General features: G+C 33.4%; 1 protein-coding gene across 2 annotated transcripts in view; it reads left to right on the plus strand.

Moving 5' to 3' along the window:
• Window positions 1–11,596, plus strand: part of LOC134533075 (cullin-1) — a 65,068-nt gene extending 53,472 nt beyond the window's left edge. For both annotated transcript variants that reach the window (XM_063370290.1, XM_063370289.1), the window contains exon 16: window positions 5,501–11,596. In XM_063370290.1, the coding sequence (XP_063226360.1) occupies window positions 5,501–5,581 (81 nt within the window). In that variant the 3' untranslated portion in view covers window positions 5,582–11,596. The remainder of the gene's footprint in view (window positions 1–5,500) is intronic.
• Window positions 11,597–19,961: the final 8,365 nt, after the last annotated feature.

Consider the following 19,961-nt stretch of genomic DNA (forward strand, 5'->3'; position numbering starts at 1 on the left):
TGCTCATTTTACTCAGTAGACGTTTACGAAAATTGACAAAAACAAACAGTATTGGAATACGATATTGTGACGTTCGTTTCTGTCAATACTCAATAGCTATTTATTTGAAATGTTTTTGATATTCGTCCATAGCTAGCAACGGTACTTTTAACAATGGAGAAGAAATTTAAGACATCTCATGAATGGTCTGTGTATAGGCAGAAATATAAACGTGAGTGGGAATCGGAACTTCCGTATAGGGATGGGGCGAATCCTGATTTCCTCGAATGCGAATCCTAACTCAAATCCTCGACTGGAATTGCCGAATCTCGAACCCAAACCCGAATCCTTTAATAGATGATGTCCACATATCTAATGTAAGTGAGATGTATTCTGCTTGCACTAAAAGTCCCTTGACCTTATCACATGTAGTTTGGTACATTTCTGGTATAATTTTATATAAAGACAACAATTTTTTCTTGAGAAATTTCAGTTTTAGTACAGATTAGCGGTTAGAATTTTTTCTATAAATAAGCTAGAGGTCTGCGAGCCTAAGAATTTTACTTCGAGCCGAGCTCGAGCGAGCTCGAGCTTTTGTGGTACAATTACACTTTTGGGAAATTATTTTTATCTTAAACTTAGTATAATGTTTGAATAAAGTATTAAAATGAAGTGGGCTTATTAATTTTAGGTAACTATTTACAGAGTGTGTTTACATTTTGCACTGCTAGAAAAAAAATAACATTTTTTTCCATTGAATCTTACCAGTTTCCATTGGTTCATTAGTAACTGATATCATCCAACTAACATAACCAAGTATATGTTTGTGTAAATGTAACATTTCTTTGGAAAAATTTCATCCTTGTCAATTTTTCTGTAGTCCTTACTGAGCTTCAACAAACTTAGCACCAAAAATCATGTTGTTTGAAAAGTACATTCACATTGTTTCATTTCCTCTTTCCAGCACAATAATTCTGAGAGAGATTGTCACAGAGTATTAAATTCTGTTCTTTAATCTATCATGCAGAACAATAATATGTTCTGCACGTTCAGGAGTTAAATTAGCTCTACGATTGGAGATAGTGTGTTTCCAGCAGAAGAGAAGCGTCTCTCGCTGACAACCTGCCTGGCTGGAATGCTTTAGTAAAATTGCTTAACCTCAAAATTAGTGTCATAAATATCTTTAACTGGTCATTAAAGTTTAATCAATTGAAAGTAATAAAAATAAAAGCATTTTACTTCATTCAGTTTACACTTGCAAAAAAAACATACACAATAAACCTACATGGAAATTAAAGTCTTTTTCAATATCCTGAAGTCTGAAATATGTTTTCTCATGTCATTAAATGTAGAACTGTACTGAAGAAGTCGATTTTGCCAATATTTAGTTGAATCGGCATTTCCGCCGACTTCCGATACAGTACGCGTGTTAATTTTCGGCCGATATTACTGAAAAGGAAAGAGACTGCCATAACCTAAAAATCCACGTGTACCATTTTCACTTTTCGTAGTAGTACTGCATTCTTTCAGATCGCATTACTTCTTAGCAACATGTGCCAACTGTACATATCAAAGTTTAACATCCTTTTTTTTTTTTTTTTAACAATGTTCTTTAATTTAATATGTCATAAATAAATAATACATTACTATCACGGTAAATATACATCTCGGTTGTTACGGTAACTAAAGTGCAAATATGGTAGCTATAATGCTTCTGTAGTAATTATGGTATTCTACAAAGAATCTTTAGTTCTTTTTATGGTAATTAACTTAAAATAACTATTGGGTTTGTACTGTAATTATGGTACATCATCCATATTTCTTCGTATGTTCTTGTTCATTTATCTTTTCTTCATATTTACGTGGGCCATTATTTGAGACAGGAAGTTTCAGAAAAAAATTTTAACGGACTTTATATCACACATTTAATGGCGTAAATGATGAGACCTCGGGCAATTTAAATGCTTTATACGGAACAACCTACCATGCAGGACCTCGTAGGCGAGTTTTACTGTATTTTTTTTCGTAAATAGTAAAAAACTGAATCCTTTGATGAATACTTTATCAGACCCACCGAAGCTTCGAATCCCTAGGATTTGGCGGATTCGGCGGATATTGGATTCGGTCGCCCCATCCCTACTTCCGTAGTTAAAGAAAGGAAAAGATGAATATCACGCGGTGTGTAGGTGTGTAAATTTTGTAATTCTGAGTTTATCGCCAAAGGAGGACTAAAGGATTTGTGGCGGCATGAAACAAAGAATTACCACAAAAGAAATTTCGCTTGTGGCAGTAGTAGTAGCTCAATATTAAATTTTGTAACAAAACAAAATCATGGAGTCGTCGATGCTGAACTGCGCTGGGAGGTTTTATATGTGAAAATAATTTGCCAGTTAAGCTTAGTGACAGCTTTTCTAAATTAGCGGCCCAAATGTTCCCAGGCAGTGAAATCGCAAAGAACTTCAGTTGTAACCGTACAAAAATAAGTAAAATTATTACTCAAGGCCTTGGCTCATGTGCAGAGGAGATTATTACCAACATGAAAAAAATCTCAATTTACCCTGATGAGTCTACAGATGTTTCTGCCACCAGACAAGTTGTGGTAATGGCTAGAATTTTCACAACAGAAGTTGAAACTGACCTCTACAAAGTATTTGCACTTAGAGGAAAAGCAACAGGTGAAAACCTGTTTAATGTTGTCAACAATTCCTTCGAAGAAGACAACATTCCCTGGCAGAATTGTAATAGCATGTTGTCAGATGGAGCTAAGTCAATGGTAGTAGAATTTAATTCTGTATTGTCACGCATTCGAGGCAAGCAAGAAAATGTGTGGTTCCTTCATTGTACTTGCCACGTAGCCCACTTGGCTGCATCACATGCTTGCAGTGAATTGCCAGACCTTTGTGAACCGCTAACCCGAGATGTATACACACATTTCAAAGTATCTGGCAAAAGGCAAGATTAGTTTAAAAACTTTCAGCAGTTGTCTGATGTACCAGAACATAAAATATTACGCCCATGTTTTACCAGGTGGCTTGCGATGCTGCAATGTTTTGATCGCCTTCTTGAACGGTGGTCAGCACTTCAAGAATATTTTGATTCGAAAATTGAACCAAGGGAGTGTAATATGGAGTCTGTACAGCGCATAAAAAAGGTTTTGCACTCACAGTCAGCAAAGCTGTAATTTTTTTAAGTGCAACTCTACCGCATTTTTTGAAATTTAACCTTCTATTTCAACAGGAGCGGCCTATGTGCACAAATTATACTCAGAAATGAGTGTCTTGTTACGCCAGTTCACTGCTAGTTTTGTTCAGTTCATGCAATTCAACAAGCACCTGATATAACAGCTGTTGACTTTGGAAGACAAAATCAACTTCCAAATGCAGGAATCTTCATTGGTCATGTCATGCCACACGAACACATTAGGAAAATAGGCAAATAAACAATAGTGACTTTTGCTAACAGACAAAATCGTTTATTTGGCAATGGCCAGATTAAATATAAAAAGCTTTTATAGTACTGCCATTATCATCTCATGCATGATAGTTCATTTCTAAGTTTGTGTTATTTGTTTCATTCGAATTTTTTTTACAGTCCCTTGGAAATTGTACTTTGCAAGGGTTTAGTTGAGTTCAAAGGAGTGTTAAATAAAATTTTGATTTTGATTCAAATTCGAGTATAAAATAACTATTTCTTACAAAAAAAATTTCTGATGATTTCATAAAGTTTTATTACTAATAAGTAGGGACAAGTATTTGGTGAAATGCAATAAAACTGAAGTAAACCTGCAAAGCATGTAAATTTAACATATGACTTCAAAATGCAAGTTAATAGATCATTAAGCACTAAAGTTTATATGAAAAATTTAGATCAATCATGAAGTTGACAAACAACTTAAATAACAAAAAGTAATCTTTTATTAAAATTAATTCATTGAATGTACCTAATTTATTTAACATAAATTTGAACCAAAATGTATTAAATAAATGGATTGGCACAAATTAATATCATGTTGTTTGATCTTGCATCTCATTGGCTACATGCTTTTGCAATAATGACGGCACATTTTTCAAACACACAAAATATGCTGATTAATTCTTTTATTATGTCAGAGTATTTCTGTTATAGACATGCTTATGAGTTAATACTAAAGATTTTATTGTACAAGTGCATCATTTTTCAGTCATAATGAGACCTTTGGTAAAATAAGTGTGAAGAAATATTTTAGTTTCATATTTGTTGGATCACTATTTTTATGATTTATTACTGTGTATGAAAATAAAAAACATTAACACCAAAATATCATGTTATAAAAACAAAATTGACTTTAAAATATATCCATAAAATCTGGTCCTTACTAATAGGTAATGAATCTCACTGAATGTGTTTCAGATTTATTTTCTCAGGTTTGCAAGAATAGTTAATGTTATACGTAGTAAATGAAAAAAACTTAGACATTGACAAGGCCCAGTCCACAATATCAGTTACTTTAGTTTACTTTTATTTTTTAACTGGCTCTTACCATATTTTGGAATGAAAGGTAACTTTCCACCTTCTTCTAAAGTTTACTAAGAATATAAACAGTCTTTTAAGAATGATTCAAGTTAATGTTAACTTATTTTCAATGTTTCTAGATTTCAGTGTCAATAGTTTACCTGCAGAACTCATAATAAAGATTTAGTGGCTGTTTTGTTACAAGGTTAGTTATTTAGTTTGCAAGTATGTATATATATCATCCGGTTATAGGTAGTTTCATTGTTATTTAACAGACATCTGAAACAAATGTAGTATAACTCTGTTATTTTTCATCCGAGAAATTTTATATACAATCTTCAATTAATATATTTTCTGACATTAAAACATTTTTAGTGTTTATTTGAAATAAACATATTAAAAAAATTGTCACAAAATGTATTTTCATAAAACAAAGAATCGCCTTGCAAAAGCCTAAACTCCATGAAAGAAAATAAGCAAACTGTTAGGAAGGTTAACTTGGTATTGTTCTAGTCGGTTGCTGTGATTTTTTATGCGTAAAACATTTTCCAGAAACAAACAGAGCAAGGTATTATCAAAAATCATGCTATACACTGTAATAATACTAATTAAATATTTAATGAATGTGGTAAAATGGATGGCATGTGCTTCAATTTACAAACAACTTGCTTTCAAATCAACACCAAAGAAATGAGAGAACAGTACCCAGAAAAAATTATCACGAAAGTGCAGAATGCTTTACATTGATGCTGTTGGTGCTATCTTAGGTGATTACTGTGATAAAAACCACATTTTGTGTGGGAAAGATTGCAATTAAATGGTTTATACCGCAAACAAAAGCAGTAAGTAATACAAGCTTTCGAAAAAATGGTATCTACACATTCACAGCAGGTTAAAACTGGACCTGACTTATTAAGTATTATGTGTTGTGTTAGAGTAGATAATTGGTTAAAAAAAACTCCTCTTGCAACTGCAAAAATGGAGTACTTTCAAATCCGTATTCTAATTATTTTTTTGGTGTGTGTTGCAGAAATGTATAGATATCCTGATAGAAAAGGAGTATTTGGAGAGAACAGATGGAGAGAGAGACAGCTACACCTACCTGGCATGATTACTCAACAGGTCCAACGCAAACTGTGACAAACTTAGCTCGTACACTTCCCACACTTCTCCTTTACGAAGCAAGGGGAGCAAAACTCATGACACTCAATGTGCTTGGAACATGACTGAGTACCAGTTGTGAAAAAAGTGGTTTATTAATCGGAAAAAAAATTTCACGTCAAGATAAAATGCATTGTTAATTTTTTGTCAACTGTTTCAATTGCTTCACGTGTTCATGCGTGTGAGAGATGTGCAGTTTTCAATCACTGCCTCTGGTGTGTGTTCTAGTTGGGAGATAAATTACTGAAAGTATCCAAGACATTGAAAATAAGTTCTGAACTTGACTGTGTTTTAGTGTTGTCATTCCTGATTTTACTATTATTTGGGGTAGCAAAATGTTCTGTTATTTTTTTTAAGACAGACTTGTTTTGGAGTTAGCATGGCAAATCAGCAGAATAATTGTCATTTAATAATTAACCCTGTGTCTTTCTGCAAAGGTAGGGAAGTTTTGTAATGTAAGTTTGTGAATGTGTACATCGGTCACTTGTATTTAGTGTTGTGGCTTTGTGAGAGTTGGGGCTTTTGTCTCTGCTTCATGGACCATACCAAATTTATATTTGTCAAATGTTGCTGTACGTATATTATTCGTTGTATCGTGACCACCAGTATTGTTTTAGCTACTTGTAGGGTATTCTGTAAGAGAATACAGTAAAGCCCTGTTATAATGTTCCTGCATGTAGTTTATTTTCCAGCTTATTATCTTTACAAATTTTATCAGTGAAATATTTGTTAATAATGTTTAGTGTTCTGATGTTTTGACTTGCACCAAAACATTGTGATGCTGTGTAGAAGTGTTATAACAGGGTTGTACTAGAATGGCGATTGTTGTTTTGTATTTTTTTTTTTTTTTTTTTTTTTTGAAGAGTTTCAGAAAATTGTCCAGAGTATAGTGCAATGCTGCTTGTTTCTGCATTATTTAATTCAAGATTATTATTATTATTATTTTAACTTTTTAAAGCTAGTGCTTCTTTCTTACCACAAGGTTGCAAGTTCTGTTTCACTTTGTGTGTGTTTGTGAAGATGCTCTTTTGTAATGTAGTCTTTCTTATACACCAGATCTTAGTGAAAGGCTGGCGTAGATGTGGATCAAGTTCCCAGGGTTTATTGTTCTTTTTCCTTTTAATCATTGATGATTTAAACATGTCTTCACCCTCCTCTTTTATGCACACCTACTGTGTTTCAATTAGTACTTTATTTTATTCTTAAAATAGAAGAATTGCTTCTACTGTTCAATAAATTAACTCTTAGACAATTAAATAATTATATAATGGAATTTTGCCAATGGGGTATAAAATTTTCTTCCGAGTATTTTTGGTCTACGAGGAAATTTTTTTAGGTAAGTCTACTGGTTTTTAATAATTTTTTGTTTTCGTATCATCTCTTAAAAGGATGTATTGTAGAGGGAAAAAAATTATATTTTTAAAATGAAAGCAGTTAAAATTAAATTACATAGATAAACATAAGACATTTTGTATTACCAATAATCAAGTTTATCTTAAAGAGTAGCTATAATTTTTTATGCGTTAAAAACTTTGCTGCTAAAATTTGTGTTGTTATTTTTAATCTCTCTCTTTTTTTTTTTAAAGGTATTTGACGGTGGCAAATATGTTTTCATGAATTATGTTTTCTGATAAACTTTGTGTTATTATGGCAATATTTATAATTTGCATGTGATTGGACAATTTGTATCACTTATACAAATGTACTGGTTTATAATGTTCGTAGACAATGAACTCCGTATAAGTGCGAGCATGCTTAATTTTTGAAGTTGTCAATTACCTGTAAATTCTGAGTAACTGCAAGGGATATGCTACATTAGTTCCATTGTTTTGAGAATTTTTTGTTACAGCTTTGGCTTTTATGATTTCACTTTTTTTTTTCTTTCATTACATTGAAAGGTTTCTAATATGGCAAGTTAGGATCCATGACCATGCCGGAACAGCGATGTTACCGAATTATTGAATCTCAATATAGTTTGAACTGGAATACCAAAGAAAAATCAATACAGCGAATTCTCTCCTGTCACCCTCATGTAGGTACAATTAAATATAACATGTAAAAATGTCTTTATATAAAGTAGGGATTTTGTCGAAAATAATTACATTACCTCGGCAATACATACATATTTAAGTCACATTAAAATAATTTATTGGTAAAATTTTTTAATTTACAACTAAACCAAAAATATTTAGTTTGCTTCGTGATTCTCTTTTTATATATATATATATATATATATATATATATATATATATATACACACACACACACACACACACACACACACACACACACACACACACACACACACACACACACACACACACACACACACACACACATATATATTAGTGATGTGCGAGTCTCGGCATCATCGAGAACGAGTCGAGACAGAAATTTTCTCGATCTCGTCTCGAGATAATTTTTTTGGCTCGGAATTTTCGAGAATTTTGTAAACAAGAAATAGGTTAGGTCATATAATATATTGAGGCAGCATTTTGTGTTGCGTGTTGAAATAATTAACATATCTTCAACGTAACGTAGATCGAATAAAATAAAATATACTTCTTACGATAGTATACACGATAAATTAGTAAAAAGTTAAAAACGAACAACTTCCGTTCACAAGTCACTACATGAAACGGTAAACGTAAACAATGAATTGTGCTGTGGTTATCAAATTAAATTACAGAAGAAAATGATTATTTTCCGTTAATAAAACCAACATTACAGTTAAAAATAAATCATTTTCGGTATCAATATCAAGTATCAACGTAAAACGGTACGGTAAAAAATAAAAATATAAACATGACTGCAGAATTCTTCCGCGATTGCATTTTGTTTTATGGCCTTAGGTTATACACACGGCCAGCAGTATATAACAGGCAACATGATGTTTAAATTGCGGTCCGTATCGATAGTGACATATCGATAGTGGCGAATGTTCAGACTTTCATGATCAAGTACCGTCCATGGCTCAAGGAAACTGTATAGACTATGGAGCCAATAACGTATGTTTACATACGACAGTAGGCAAATAAACTTGAGTGTAAAGGTAAAGTTGTAATTGCAATTGTGGATACTTGATAAAATTATTGAATAATTATGTATGTTTGTCAGATTATTGAGTTTTACTTTTTTGGATCATATTATCCTGTTAACTAAAGTACAGATTTCTCGATCTCGACTCGATTCTCGAGAATTTTTAAATTGCTTTCTCGATCTCGTCTCGAATTCAAAAAAGTCTTTCTCGCACATGCCTAATATATATATAAGTTAAAAGTAGTGATACTAACAGCATAGGCATAAACTACTCTATGCAGTTATGGGGGAGATTCAGGAACTAAAAGATACCTTCTTGGTTTCAACAGTCTTTTAGGCCATCTGTTTTTCTTTAATTTTTTAATTTTTGGGTTACAAATTACAAAAAACAAAATGTTCTCTCACTTATAAAATTTTACATTATATTCGTTATGTCTTTGAGGAAAGATAAATTACACAGATTATTTACTTATGGTTTTGATACTTTTTTCCTTTGGTAATTCCTACCTGTCCAAGATGTCTGTGTCACCAGCCTGTTGTGTTTTGTTTATTGAAGTAGTCTTACCAACTTTTAAACACTGCCGTAAAAATACAATTGATTTTGCTAATAAATGTGCTAATAAAAAATTGTGGTTTTTTTTGCATGTATGCCATAATAGATTGCAATTATAATGTGTAACAAAGTATGTGTCAGCATTAGTATTGCCATAAAACTGGAAATTCTTAAAGATTTTGACACCGGCTAGAAGTGTGATGTGGCAAAACATTTTTTTCATTCTTAAATGACTAGGTTGATTATCATAACAAATACTAACTGAATCCAACTGTTTTAGTGTCTTAAATCAATAGAAACGGGCTGGTCTTAATGTTGCAACAATGTGGCTTAAACCCTCCATAAAGTACTCCTCTCTTAAGGTAGTCAATTTTTTAGTCACGTCAAATACTTTATGAAGAGAATTTACTGTTTACAGTACAATGGTATCAAAAAAAAGTTGTAATGAGCTTCTCAAATTTACATAAATGTATTTGTGAATTGTAAAATGTGAAATGTAACCCATTAGAAAACGAGAAACACTACGTAAACAACACACAATAACATTAAACAGGAGATGTACAGTAAAATAAATTATGTAAATTAATAATTCTTAGCTATGCACTTTGGTACAGTTTTTTTTTCTCCGGAAATTACATTCCTAGAATTTCAAACATCAAAAGATTCCTTTTTTTAATCATTAGAATTTTGGTTAAATGCTACTTAATTCCACGATATAACTGAATTTCAGTGCGGTGTGTTGTATTAACTTGTATTTCTGTGTTATGTGGTGTTTTTCGGTGTTATTTGGGTTTTATAGCAATTCACCATATAATTTTGTCCCTATAAGTACAGAATGCCAGACTGAAGACCTTTCAATGTACCTTTGTTATGGTCTGAAATAAGACTGACAAAACCAAAAAATCATTTTCCATCTAACATCATTAACAAAATGCTTGTCACTACCAAGATACATACTATAAATAGCAAAGAGCTGGCCGTTACGTACACTAATGTGCATCATTCAGCAATGTCATTCTTGCTTAATAGTATGAAAATACCTGCAACATAATAGTACACAATTGCTCATTTCACCCATTATTTTTAATAAATGTTTTTGGGAACATAAGTACCACATGTATTTATTTGCATAGATCTCATAATCATGTGTCCAGCTTTTACCTGCTAAGCATTTAAGTGGTGAAAATGACATACGGCGCTGCCCTGTGACTGTATCCCCAGTTTTAAAGTGAAACTAAGTTGGGTGTTTTGTTCATATTCACAAGTTGTGCCTTTTTTTGACTCATGACCAAAACAAATGCGCCCTGTTTAGACTAGAAACATGTCTTACCTCAGTAAGTATTATCTTGACTGTGGCATCACGTACTCGTACGTTCATTGTGTGAACATCTGGTTTGTGTGAAGGTTGGGTTTAATGCAAGAAAAGTATTCAGACGGTAAATTTTTTGCAACTCTTGGATTTCTGAACTTTTTTTTTTACGTGTTTAAATGGTGATAATGATGTAAGAGGATTTTACGTTACAAACCATATGCAAAGTTCTTTAGAAATGGCATTCTCAACAAATTATATTCCTTTATTATTAGGTATTAAAAATATTTAATGCAACAAGTTTCATAAAATAAGAATGCATCACTTAACCTGTAATATGTATGATGAGCTGTGTGTCAGTTGTTAAGGACATGCTTCATTCTAAATAACAATAACTATTTCTATAACAGTAAGGTTTTTATACTTGTTTTCAGTGTTGCTTGCCACAGTTATGCATAACAATAACAATAACAATTGCCATTGCATAGTGGCATAACGGCGCTATGTTTGCGATGTTCACTATGTGAGTAAAATATAGTTAGTTGCATCTCAGGTGTCACTGGCCACAAAAAAGCTGTGTTCGCTATGTTGGCGATGTCGCCAGTTGTTGGTTCTGTGCTATATTTCCAAAAAGTCATTTACTTCACGCTTGTGCAGATAAACAAAAAAAATATGTTTTTGTGCGGAATTGTACTGAACTTCTGCGTTTGCTTTAAATTAGTATCATGTCGACGGAAAATTTAATTGAAGTAAGATAATTTCCATGTTTATGGAATAAATTGATAGAAGGTGATAAAAAACAGGATATGCAAGATAATGCGTGGGATTTGATTTCAAGGGAAATTCACTAATGTTGTGTGTTAAGGAAATAATAATTATTGGTGTGAATTCCTTTTCTTAATTTTTATTTTATTTTGGTGACGATTAATTATTAAATTATGAAATCATTGTTTACTGACCTCAAGGAAATGGTTAATCGTTCTACTGCTAAAATGCTTTCTGTGTAATTTGGATTTTTCTTCTCAATTTTTTTTTTTATTAGAAATAAAATGCTATCAAACTGTTTTATTTATTTTCTGAAGTAATCCTTAACTTTGGATTAATCCTCACACACCTGTTTTATCAAATGATGTCATTCTCCTAATAATTATTTTATTTTTAAATTGATTTGTTGAACCATTTATTTTTTTACGTTTACAAACTGCGAGAGCCAGCATAATATTATCATAGTTGGAATGACCAATCAAATCAGACTGCATGCATCTCCAAAATCGCGAACTAGACTGATTTCTCAGACCACCTGGCGCAGTGAACATAGCAAGCATCGCGTAGCCATCTGTATGGCCTCGGCTTAAACCGGAGATAAAAAGAACATGTAAAGGTACATGTCCTGTTGCAGAACTAGAGCTTTGTTTCTTTAAATTATTGCACTCGTAGTCAGTGTAGGTAATGCAGTGTAGCTGCACGGGAATGTTTTTGAATAAAAAAATTTTGTGCTGCAAGTTACTTAGATTTTTTCAGTTTGTTAAAAAATAACATTAAAATAAGTGTTTTCTTGTTTTCAAGAGATAAAACTACTTCAATTGATTAGGATATCCTTTGAAAGCTGGCAAGCAAGGTGTATATTGAGATTATAACAAAAATAACTTTTGCAGCTACAGAAAATATATATTTGTTACCATCAATTTTTATTGTATATTACAGTATTAAAGAAACATATATTCAACATTCATCTTAGCTATGGAAGATTATAAATCTTCACATTTTTAGGTTTTAGAACAACATGCAGTAGAACCTGTTATAATGTTCCTGCTTAAATGTTCGTGCAATCTCGTCTTGAAATTTTTTTTTCCATTCCTGCCATTTTAGTTGTTTTTTCGGATTACCTCAGTAGTCCTACAATATTTAAGTTCGTAAACTATTCCATGATCATATAAAAAGTATTTTATATTTCTGATAAATTGTTTAATTTAGTTCATTCATAGATAGGAATAAAAAATATTACACTTTTTCAAGTGGCGAAGGAATTGGAAATCAGCATTCACGAACCGTGAGTCAACTTAACATAAATGTGGCAGTGTTTCTTTAAAGACACAAAGTATAAGCTGGAAGCATTAAAAAGTTGAAAAATTGTTGGCTTGTTTAAGCAATTTTGTGCATTTTGTGCACCCGTCAATTTACATAGCTTTTTGAGTTCAATGGTTAAAAGTTAAAGCACTGATAGGTGCTGAATTGATATTGCCTACTTATAACATTTTACTGTTTTATTTTTTTTTCCTTATGCCCCCTTGAAAAATGTTTTTCCAGGGTTCTTCTGTAAACCACAAACATATTTTAATTATTTTTGATTATACTTTCATCCATTAATTACAATATTTCTGAAATTTACACAAATTTCCTACAGATACACGTACAAAATTAAACCATGTATAATAAATCCACCTGTATTCTACAAATGTTGAGGCTCTGCTACAACTTGACGGTGCTGTGCACTTGCAATTATTGCTGTTCTGCCGTGTGGCTTGGATGATGTACGTATGTGCATTCATGGTGTTAATTTAAGTAAATCTAGAGCTAATGCAATGATAATTAAAATGCAAGACAAACACAACTTAGTAAAATTTCAGTGTTGTTTACATTTTTCCACTTTTCAATATGTAAAGATCTCTTAAAAATTGTATTCAGTTGTTAAATTTTTAAGTTATAAACAGACCACACACATTCATTTGCTGTAAATGTTATTGACTGTAAAAATATTTTTATTTATCAGTAATTAATGTGTCGATTTAATTTATATCACTATGTAATATGTTTTTCATTGTGCCTGCACATAATAAGTCCAAAGCTGATTGGCGTATGTCACAACATATGACGAATCATGTGTACCGTGCTGTTCGGCTGCTGACCGTCAACTGGTCCCATGAAGAAAGTCTGCCATTTTGATCGTGACATCGCAGCAAGTAGCGGCATGGCACATCAGAGTGACATGTGCCAATCAGATTTCAGAATTGGGAATACCGTTAGCAGCATGGCTGGGGACTGTTCCTATTTTATTTATAGCCTTTTATTTTAATGGCTATTTGAAATGTAACACTACATTAATTTATTGGAATGGATTTTTAGAATGGAGCATGGTCTTTGATGTAAGTCAACAACCTAGAGATATATAGACTGCTAGTGGGAGGCCATCTTTGATTCCAATTGAATTTGACAGAATGGTGGGCAAACAGTGTTTTGTTAGCAGACGACGTACATTGACAGCAGAAAAGTGGCAGTGTACTAAGTTAATTATGTAATATTACGGGATGAATTATGTTCATTATGTAAAATTACGTGATGAATGAACAGATAACAAATAACACAAATAACAAACCCACACAAATCATTTAAAAGTGTTCATTATTCCATTTCAGTCGATTATTTTAAATTAATAGTACTTAGTGATGAGATAAATTCCACGTACTGTATCAAATTACCTACCTGAAATACATAATATATAATAGGTTCAATAACTGAGCTACATATTGGTCACAAACATTGGGTCGAAGAAGGGTTAGCTATTTTCTAGCGCATTTAATGTCGTACTTACACATCGCACTACGATGAAACTGTATTAAAAATTATATTTCATTTGTTCCATCTTTAATTATTCCCCGAAATAACTGTAAAATTGCGAAAAACCTACATTTTTAGGGAATTTACTAGCAACTTGCATCTTTCTCCCATAAGAACCAATGCTTTTACAGCTATGTTTTGCCCACCATTCTGTCAAATCAGCTCTCTGTCTCTCTCGCTCGGATTGTAGTTCCCCAGTATGCCGTCGACAGCAGCAATTGGCGCTGAAAGCAGTGTGATAAGCAGTCTATATATCTCTAGGTTGTTGATGTAAGTACAGTCTAACCTCATTAATATAACACTGTTAATTCAGAACTATCATTAATACAAAGTGTTTTCGCAGTCCCTAAGAATTACAAAGGAGTTACGGTGCTAAAGTAATTTGTAATACAAAGATTTTCAAAGGGTGAACAATTAATTACATGTAGTAACAGATGGTTAATACATAAGAAACTGTGTGATGTTTCAACTACTGATGCCATTTCTTTGACTTATCTCAGAAATTGTACCTATTCTTCCAAATGATCTGAAATTGTACTGTAAGATCCCTAAAAATAGTACATTTCGTGCAGTATAACACTGTGTGCAGCATTTAATTTAATTCTAATTAGGTGTAGAAATCATATTTAAAAAATGATTAAATTTTTAATAGTGTGGTTATTTAAAACTTGTTATTGGAAATCCACGAAGTTATGATCTCTCTACGTTTGTGTTATTGAGGTTTGACTGTAGCTGTTAATGTGAAGAGATAGGTGGTCAGAAATGACAAACCAAGTTCCACGCATGCTGTTATTCCCTCCCACAATAAAAAATAAAATGCTACAATTATATTAAAAAACTAGAAAGATGTGGATTCCTGTTCACGAAACTACCTTGTATTTTCCTTCCCTTGTCGTCCATGCTGCAGCCACCACACTTTTGGTGCAGACTTGTTTAATTTTCTAAAAAATAAATTAATAATCCAAATTTGTAAAATAATTGAAGTATTCTGCTGTAATATGAACAGATTATAGAATGTGTCGTACGGGTTTTTTTTCGGATGGACGAAAAGGAGTAATTCGGGCGCAACCACGTGGAAGGGCACGTGGACCCGGCTACGAACTCTCGGCTCAGGGCCGTGACGTGACCCGTGTGGGGCTAGGCTAATCTCCCCCCTCGTGCGTCGTGTTCGTGGGCTCTTGAGGCGTCTCACACGCCTCGGAACTCAGGGAATTATACACGTGACCCCTGAACCACACATTCTGAGCTAGTGATTTTATTACCAGTGAACTTGCACAGGCGAATTATTACAAGGCACGTTACAAAAATGTTAAAAGAGTTTTACGTAAAGTACTAAAAAAACACAGTTGCGGGTGATAACCAGTTTATAGGCTGACCAGGTCACCGCGTGGCCTGGCCTCGAGAGTCAATCACGTATTACGCGTACGAAATATCCGTAAACGGAAAACAAATATTTAGGCGAAAGAGTCTACCACCTGGAGCAGGCCTCGAAGAAGTTACAAGGTTTTAGATTTATTTAAAGATGCGACGGAAACTAATGGATCAGTGAACAAAAGAGATGAAGTCGACGAGGTGCGCGGGCCGCTCCTACTCCACGCGGCGAACGGAAACAGACTCACGAGACTAGAGCATCATGGCCGCCGGGGAGGGTTAAGTTCCCGCTTTGTTACCGGGCAGCCATCCGGTAACATACTTAATCAAACAAATATTATTTAAAAAACAAAAATAATTTAAGTACACTTATTTATAATTAACAACCTTTAGTTATGGTGTTATTTCTTATTAAAGTTTAAAAACTATTGGCTGGTAGTTCTGCGGATGCCCGCATGGGGCGCTGCGCCGTCCTTACTAAAACTTGAGGCGTGACAATTAGGGATATGTTATTACATAAAAAGGTTTATACATTATGTTTATTTTTATAAAAGAAAGGGGTCGTCGCACCGACTCTAGCACCGCCTCTTGCCGGGCGCCCAACACACACACACACACACGCACAGGGCGGGAGTTTAGAATAGAGGGTGGTGGTGGGAGGAGAGGGGGGTCAGTTGCGGCGTGACGTGGCACATCGGGCTAAGGAAAGGCGTAGCCCCGGTTGACGTCTAATGAATTGGGTGGTTTTCTTTGACATGTTTGTGTGAGAATTTTGGGAGTATTTATGTGTGATTTTTTTTTTTTTGTTTTTGTAATTTTTATGGCTTTAGAAGGTCACTGGAATCCATAAAATGCTAGAATAGTAGTTTCTCTCTGTAAAAACATTAACATTTTATAAAACTAAGTATACTACTAATTTTTGTTGTGTTGAGCAATCAAATATGTATATTGACAGATTGAAATTCAATTTTTCTATCCTGTCTTTGAATATATATACTGTATAGAAGTCGCGAGTGGATAGGATTTACTCTACGTTTTTCAGAAGCGTATGATGAGCAGCTTGGGAACTTCACCGCTGCAGTACTTCACCGCTGCAGTGCGCTACCGTAACGCCCTTTATTGTCTTAGTTGTTATTTACACGTTAGAGCGCAGCCCTGTCGCCCGCTGTCATTCCCCGCACCCCCCAACAATCATTCACTGCAGCACAAGTTCGTTCAACAGGAGGGGGAAGGGGTGTTTGAAGAGTTCGACACTTGTCCGCTAGGGACCACCACAAGTCGATGCCCTAGAGATGGTGGCGATTGCGGCGGTGAATTAACCAACTACCTCAAAACCGTATTAGAAATTTTAATCTGGGCTGGCGACTTCTATACAGTATATATATTCAAAGATCCTGTGTAGTTCACACATTTAGAAATATAGGCTGGTGGTTTATTTGGTAACTTTATTCTGTTTAGTCCCTGAAAAGATGGTTCTTCTTAAGCTATTTTGTTATAAATTTGTCCTGGGTGATTATTTTAACATAAAACGTTTTTGCAACAGGGTAAGTCTAGGCGATCTTCATCAGAGCGTAACGAAAAGCGCAATGATCCGGAGAGAAGCGTTTGATGGGTGTAGTGATGGGAGGGGAAATAACTAATAAAATAGAGAACCTGAAAACAAAACTTTAAGATTATTTTCAGGTTTTTCATCGCCATATTTGTTCGAATCATGAACATCAATTGTGCAATTTTTTTTTGACGTGACGTCTAATAAATCGAAAACGCCGGCTGCACGCACGAAAAAGTGTCCCGTTACACACATTGTCCCGTTACGTTCATTGTACGCTTGCGCCGCATCTATCTCTCTTCCACTCGATTGGAACAACCATCGATTTGACTTTTTCGAGGCACAAAAACTTCAAACACTCCCATTTGTTTCCTACTTTTCCTATCATCGTCCTATCCTCAACAGAATAACACAGATTGGAAGAAGTTAAATAGCAGATATGTATAAAAGTTATAGTTAAAATAATCTCTTCGTTAAAGTAATAAACATATTTGAATTAATGAGTGCAAATAAAAGTAAATTTATCAATTAAATTGTAGATTTCATTTCACTCCTTTTTTGTATCCATACAAAATAGTGATAATTCAATAAAAATGATTAAATTTTATTCATAAAAGAATGCAATAATTTCATCAATGTTTTGTTATGATGTCACGTTAAACTATTGTACGTAAACCGACTTCACAGACAACCATTTTTTTTTTTTTTTAAGTTTTATTTTTTAAAAAATTTGTCTGTAAAGTTGGTTTACGGACGATAGTGTAACATGACAACATCATAACAAAACATTGATGAAATGATTGCATACTTTTATGAATAAATTTTAATTATTTTTATTGAATTATCACTATTTTGTATGGATACAAAGAAGAAGTGAAATGAAATCTACAATTTAATTAATAAATTTACTTTTATTTGCACTCATTAATTCAAATATGTTTATTCTACTGCTGCTTACTGCTACTCTTTTTGGTGTATGCTTACTGCTGGCGTCAGTACCATTAATAGTACTTGTTGATTTATTCATAGACCCTTTTGTTGTGTGTGTGCGTTGTCATGACGATATACACTGGCTGTCACTATTTTTCAAAAAAAAATATATATATATACATATGTCAATGGTACTGTTAGGCTTTTGTACTGTAACCCTTAGAAACATGTATAAATGTTATTTACCATAAAACACATACTCTCGGACACAGGTAGCTAGGTAACATTTATCAACACTTAGGGATAGAATCCAAGGTTTTTTTTAATAAGAATAAAATGGCTATTCATCAGGGACAACTAACATATGTGTAGAGATAGAATCAATATTAATATAATTTTAGATAAAAATCACAGAAAACAATCCTAACGATAATGAACATGACTCGTGGATATGCGATTATGTAAATTAAACATCAGGATTATACGTAGCACACATGAATCGTTCACAAAAGTTTGTTAGTGTAAGTTCAGAAAATCAATCGAATTATGTTTTTACTCTGCATTCTTACATAAAAGAAAGATGTTTGAAATATTAGCACAATTAATTAGTATGATTAATTTTTATATTTGGGTCGTATTTGCCTTGGCTTAACTCAGTTTATATGGTAGAGACACGAAACTAGTACTCCCATTTCACCTCTGGGTATCACAAAATAAAATAATAATTTAAATCTTGGAAATAACAATTCATGACGTAGTTCAGGATAATTGACACCTTTTACGTGAAAACTAATCAGTTTGTAGTCAAATCGGAGTGATTTACGACGAAATTACATACAGCTGGGTATGTCTATGGGCGATACAAAATGCAAGATCTTTACTTACAGATTTTTCACTCCTAATAACATATCCGTCAGAATATGCCCTTATAATCTTACACATTATTTATTTACACGTCGTTTAAGCTCATCCTGAGTGTCGGATGGCATAATCTAGCTAGCTATCTTTCAAATTTAAAATAGGCCTCGCGCCTTTGCGTCGGCATCAGACGCCTTAATACAACCAATTTTTTTTATTAATTTAAACACGGCCTCTCATTGGCCGAACCCAAAATCGGTTAACGTAATTTACAATAGGAATACCGTAAATAACACTTATCAATACAATTGAAAACACAGAAATGCGGTAAATTTAAAACGAAAATTTCCAAAAATGAAAATTTCTTAAAGTAATACCCCGAATAAAATCATCGTTCATTCGTTAAGTTCATTAGTCCTTAGAGGGGTATACTCAATTGACTGTCCATTTCAGGTCATAGAGCATAGCTCTCGTAGATATACATAATTAATAAAAATATATTTAAATAACTTTTGCGGGCGAACAATATACAAATTAAATAATAAAATTTCAATAATAACAATCAAAATAATAAGTTTTTATAAATAATAATATCATTAAAATAAATCATTACTTTCTGTGCATTCTGAAACTAGTAACAACACATTATTACTTTAACAAAGAGATTATTTTAACTAGAACTTTTATACATGTTTTCCATTAAACTCCTTCCAACCTGTGTTATTCCGTTAAGGATAGGACGATGATAGGAAAAGTAGGAAACGAATGGGAGTGTTTCAAGGATGATGTGAAGGAAAATTGCTGACCCAACACCAAGATGCAGTCAAAAATAATATATTTGCGCAACGGACTCTGCAGCAATGCTAGGAGGAGCGGGTTAGCAAAGAGCAATGAAAATGTTACATTGAAATGCATGAAAACAGTACTACGCCACGGACTCGGTCGCAATGCTAGGAAGTTCAGGTTAGCAAAGAGTAATATAAAATCAGCGTAACGGGACACAGCGTATCGGGACAATGTGCGTAACCGGACAATGTGCGAAACGGGACACTTTTCGTGCGTGCAGCCGGCGTTCATCGATTTATTAGACTGACGCCGTCCCCGCT

This window comes from Bacillus rossius, chromosome 6 (genome assembly GCF_032445375.1).
Source record: "Bacillus rossius redtenbacheri isolate Brsri chromosome 6, Brsri_v3, whole genome shotgun sequence".
NCBI lineage: Eukaryota > Metazoa > Arthropoda > Insecta > Phasmatodea > Bacillidae > Bacillus > Bacillus rossius.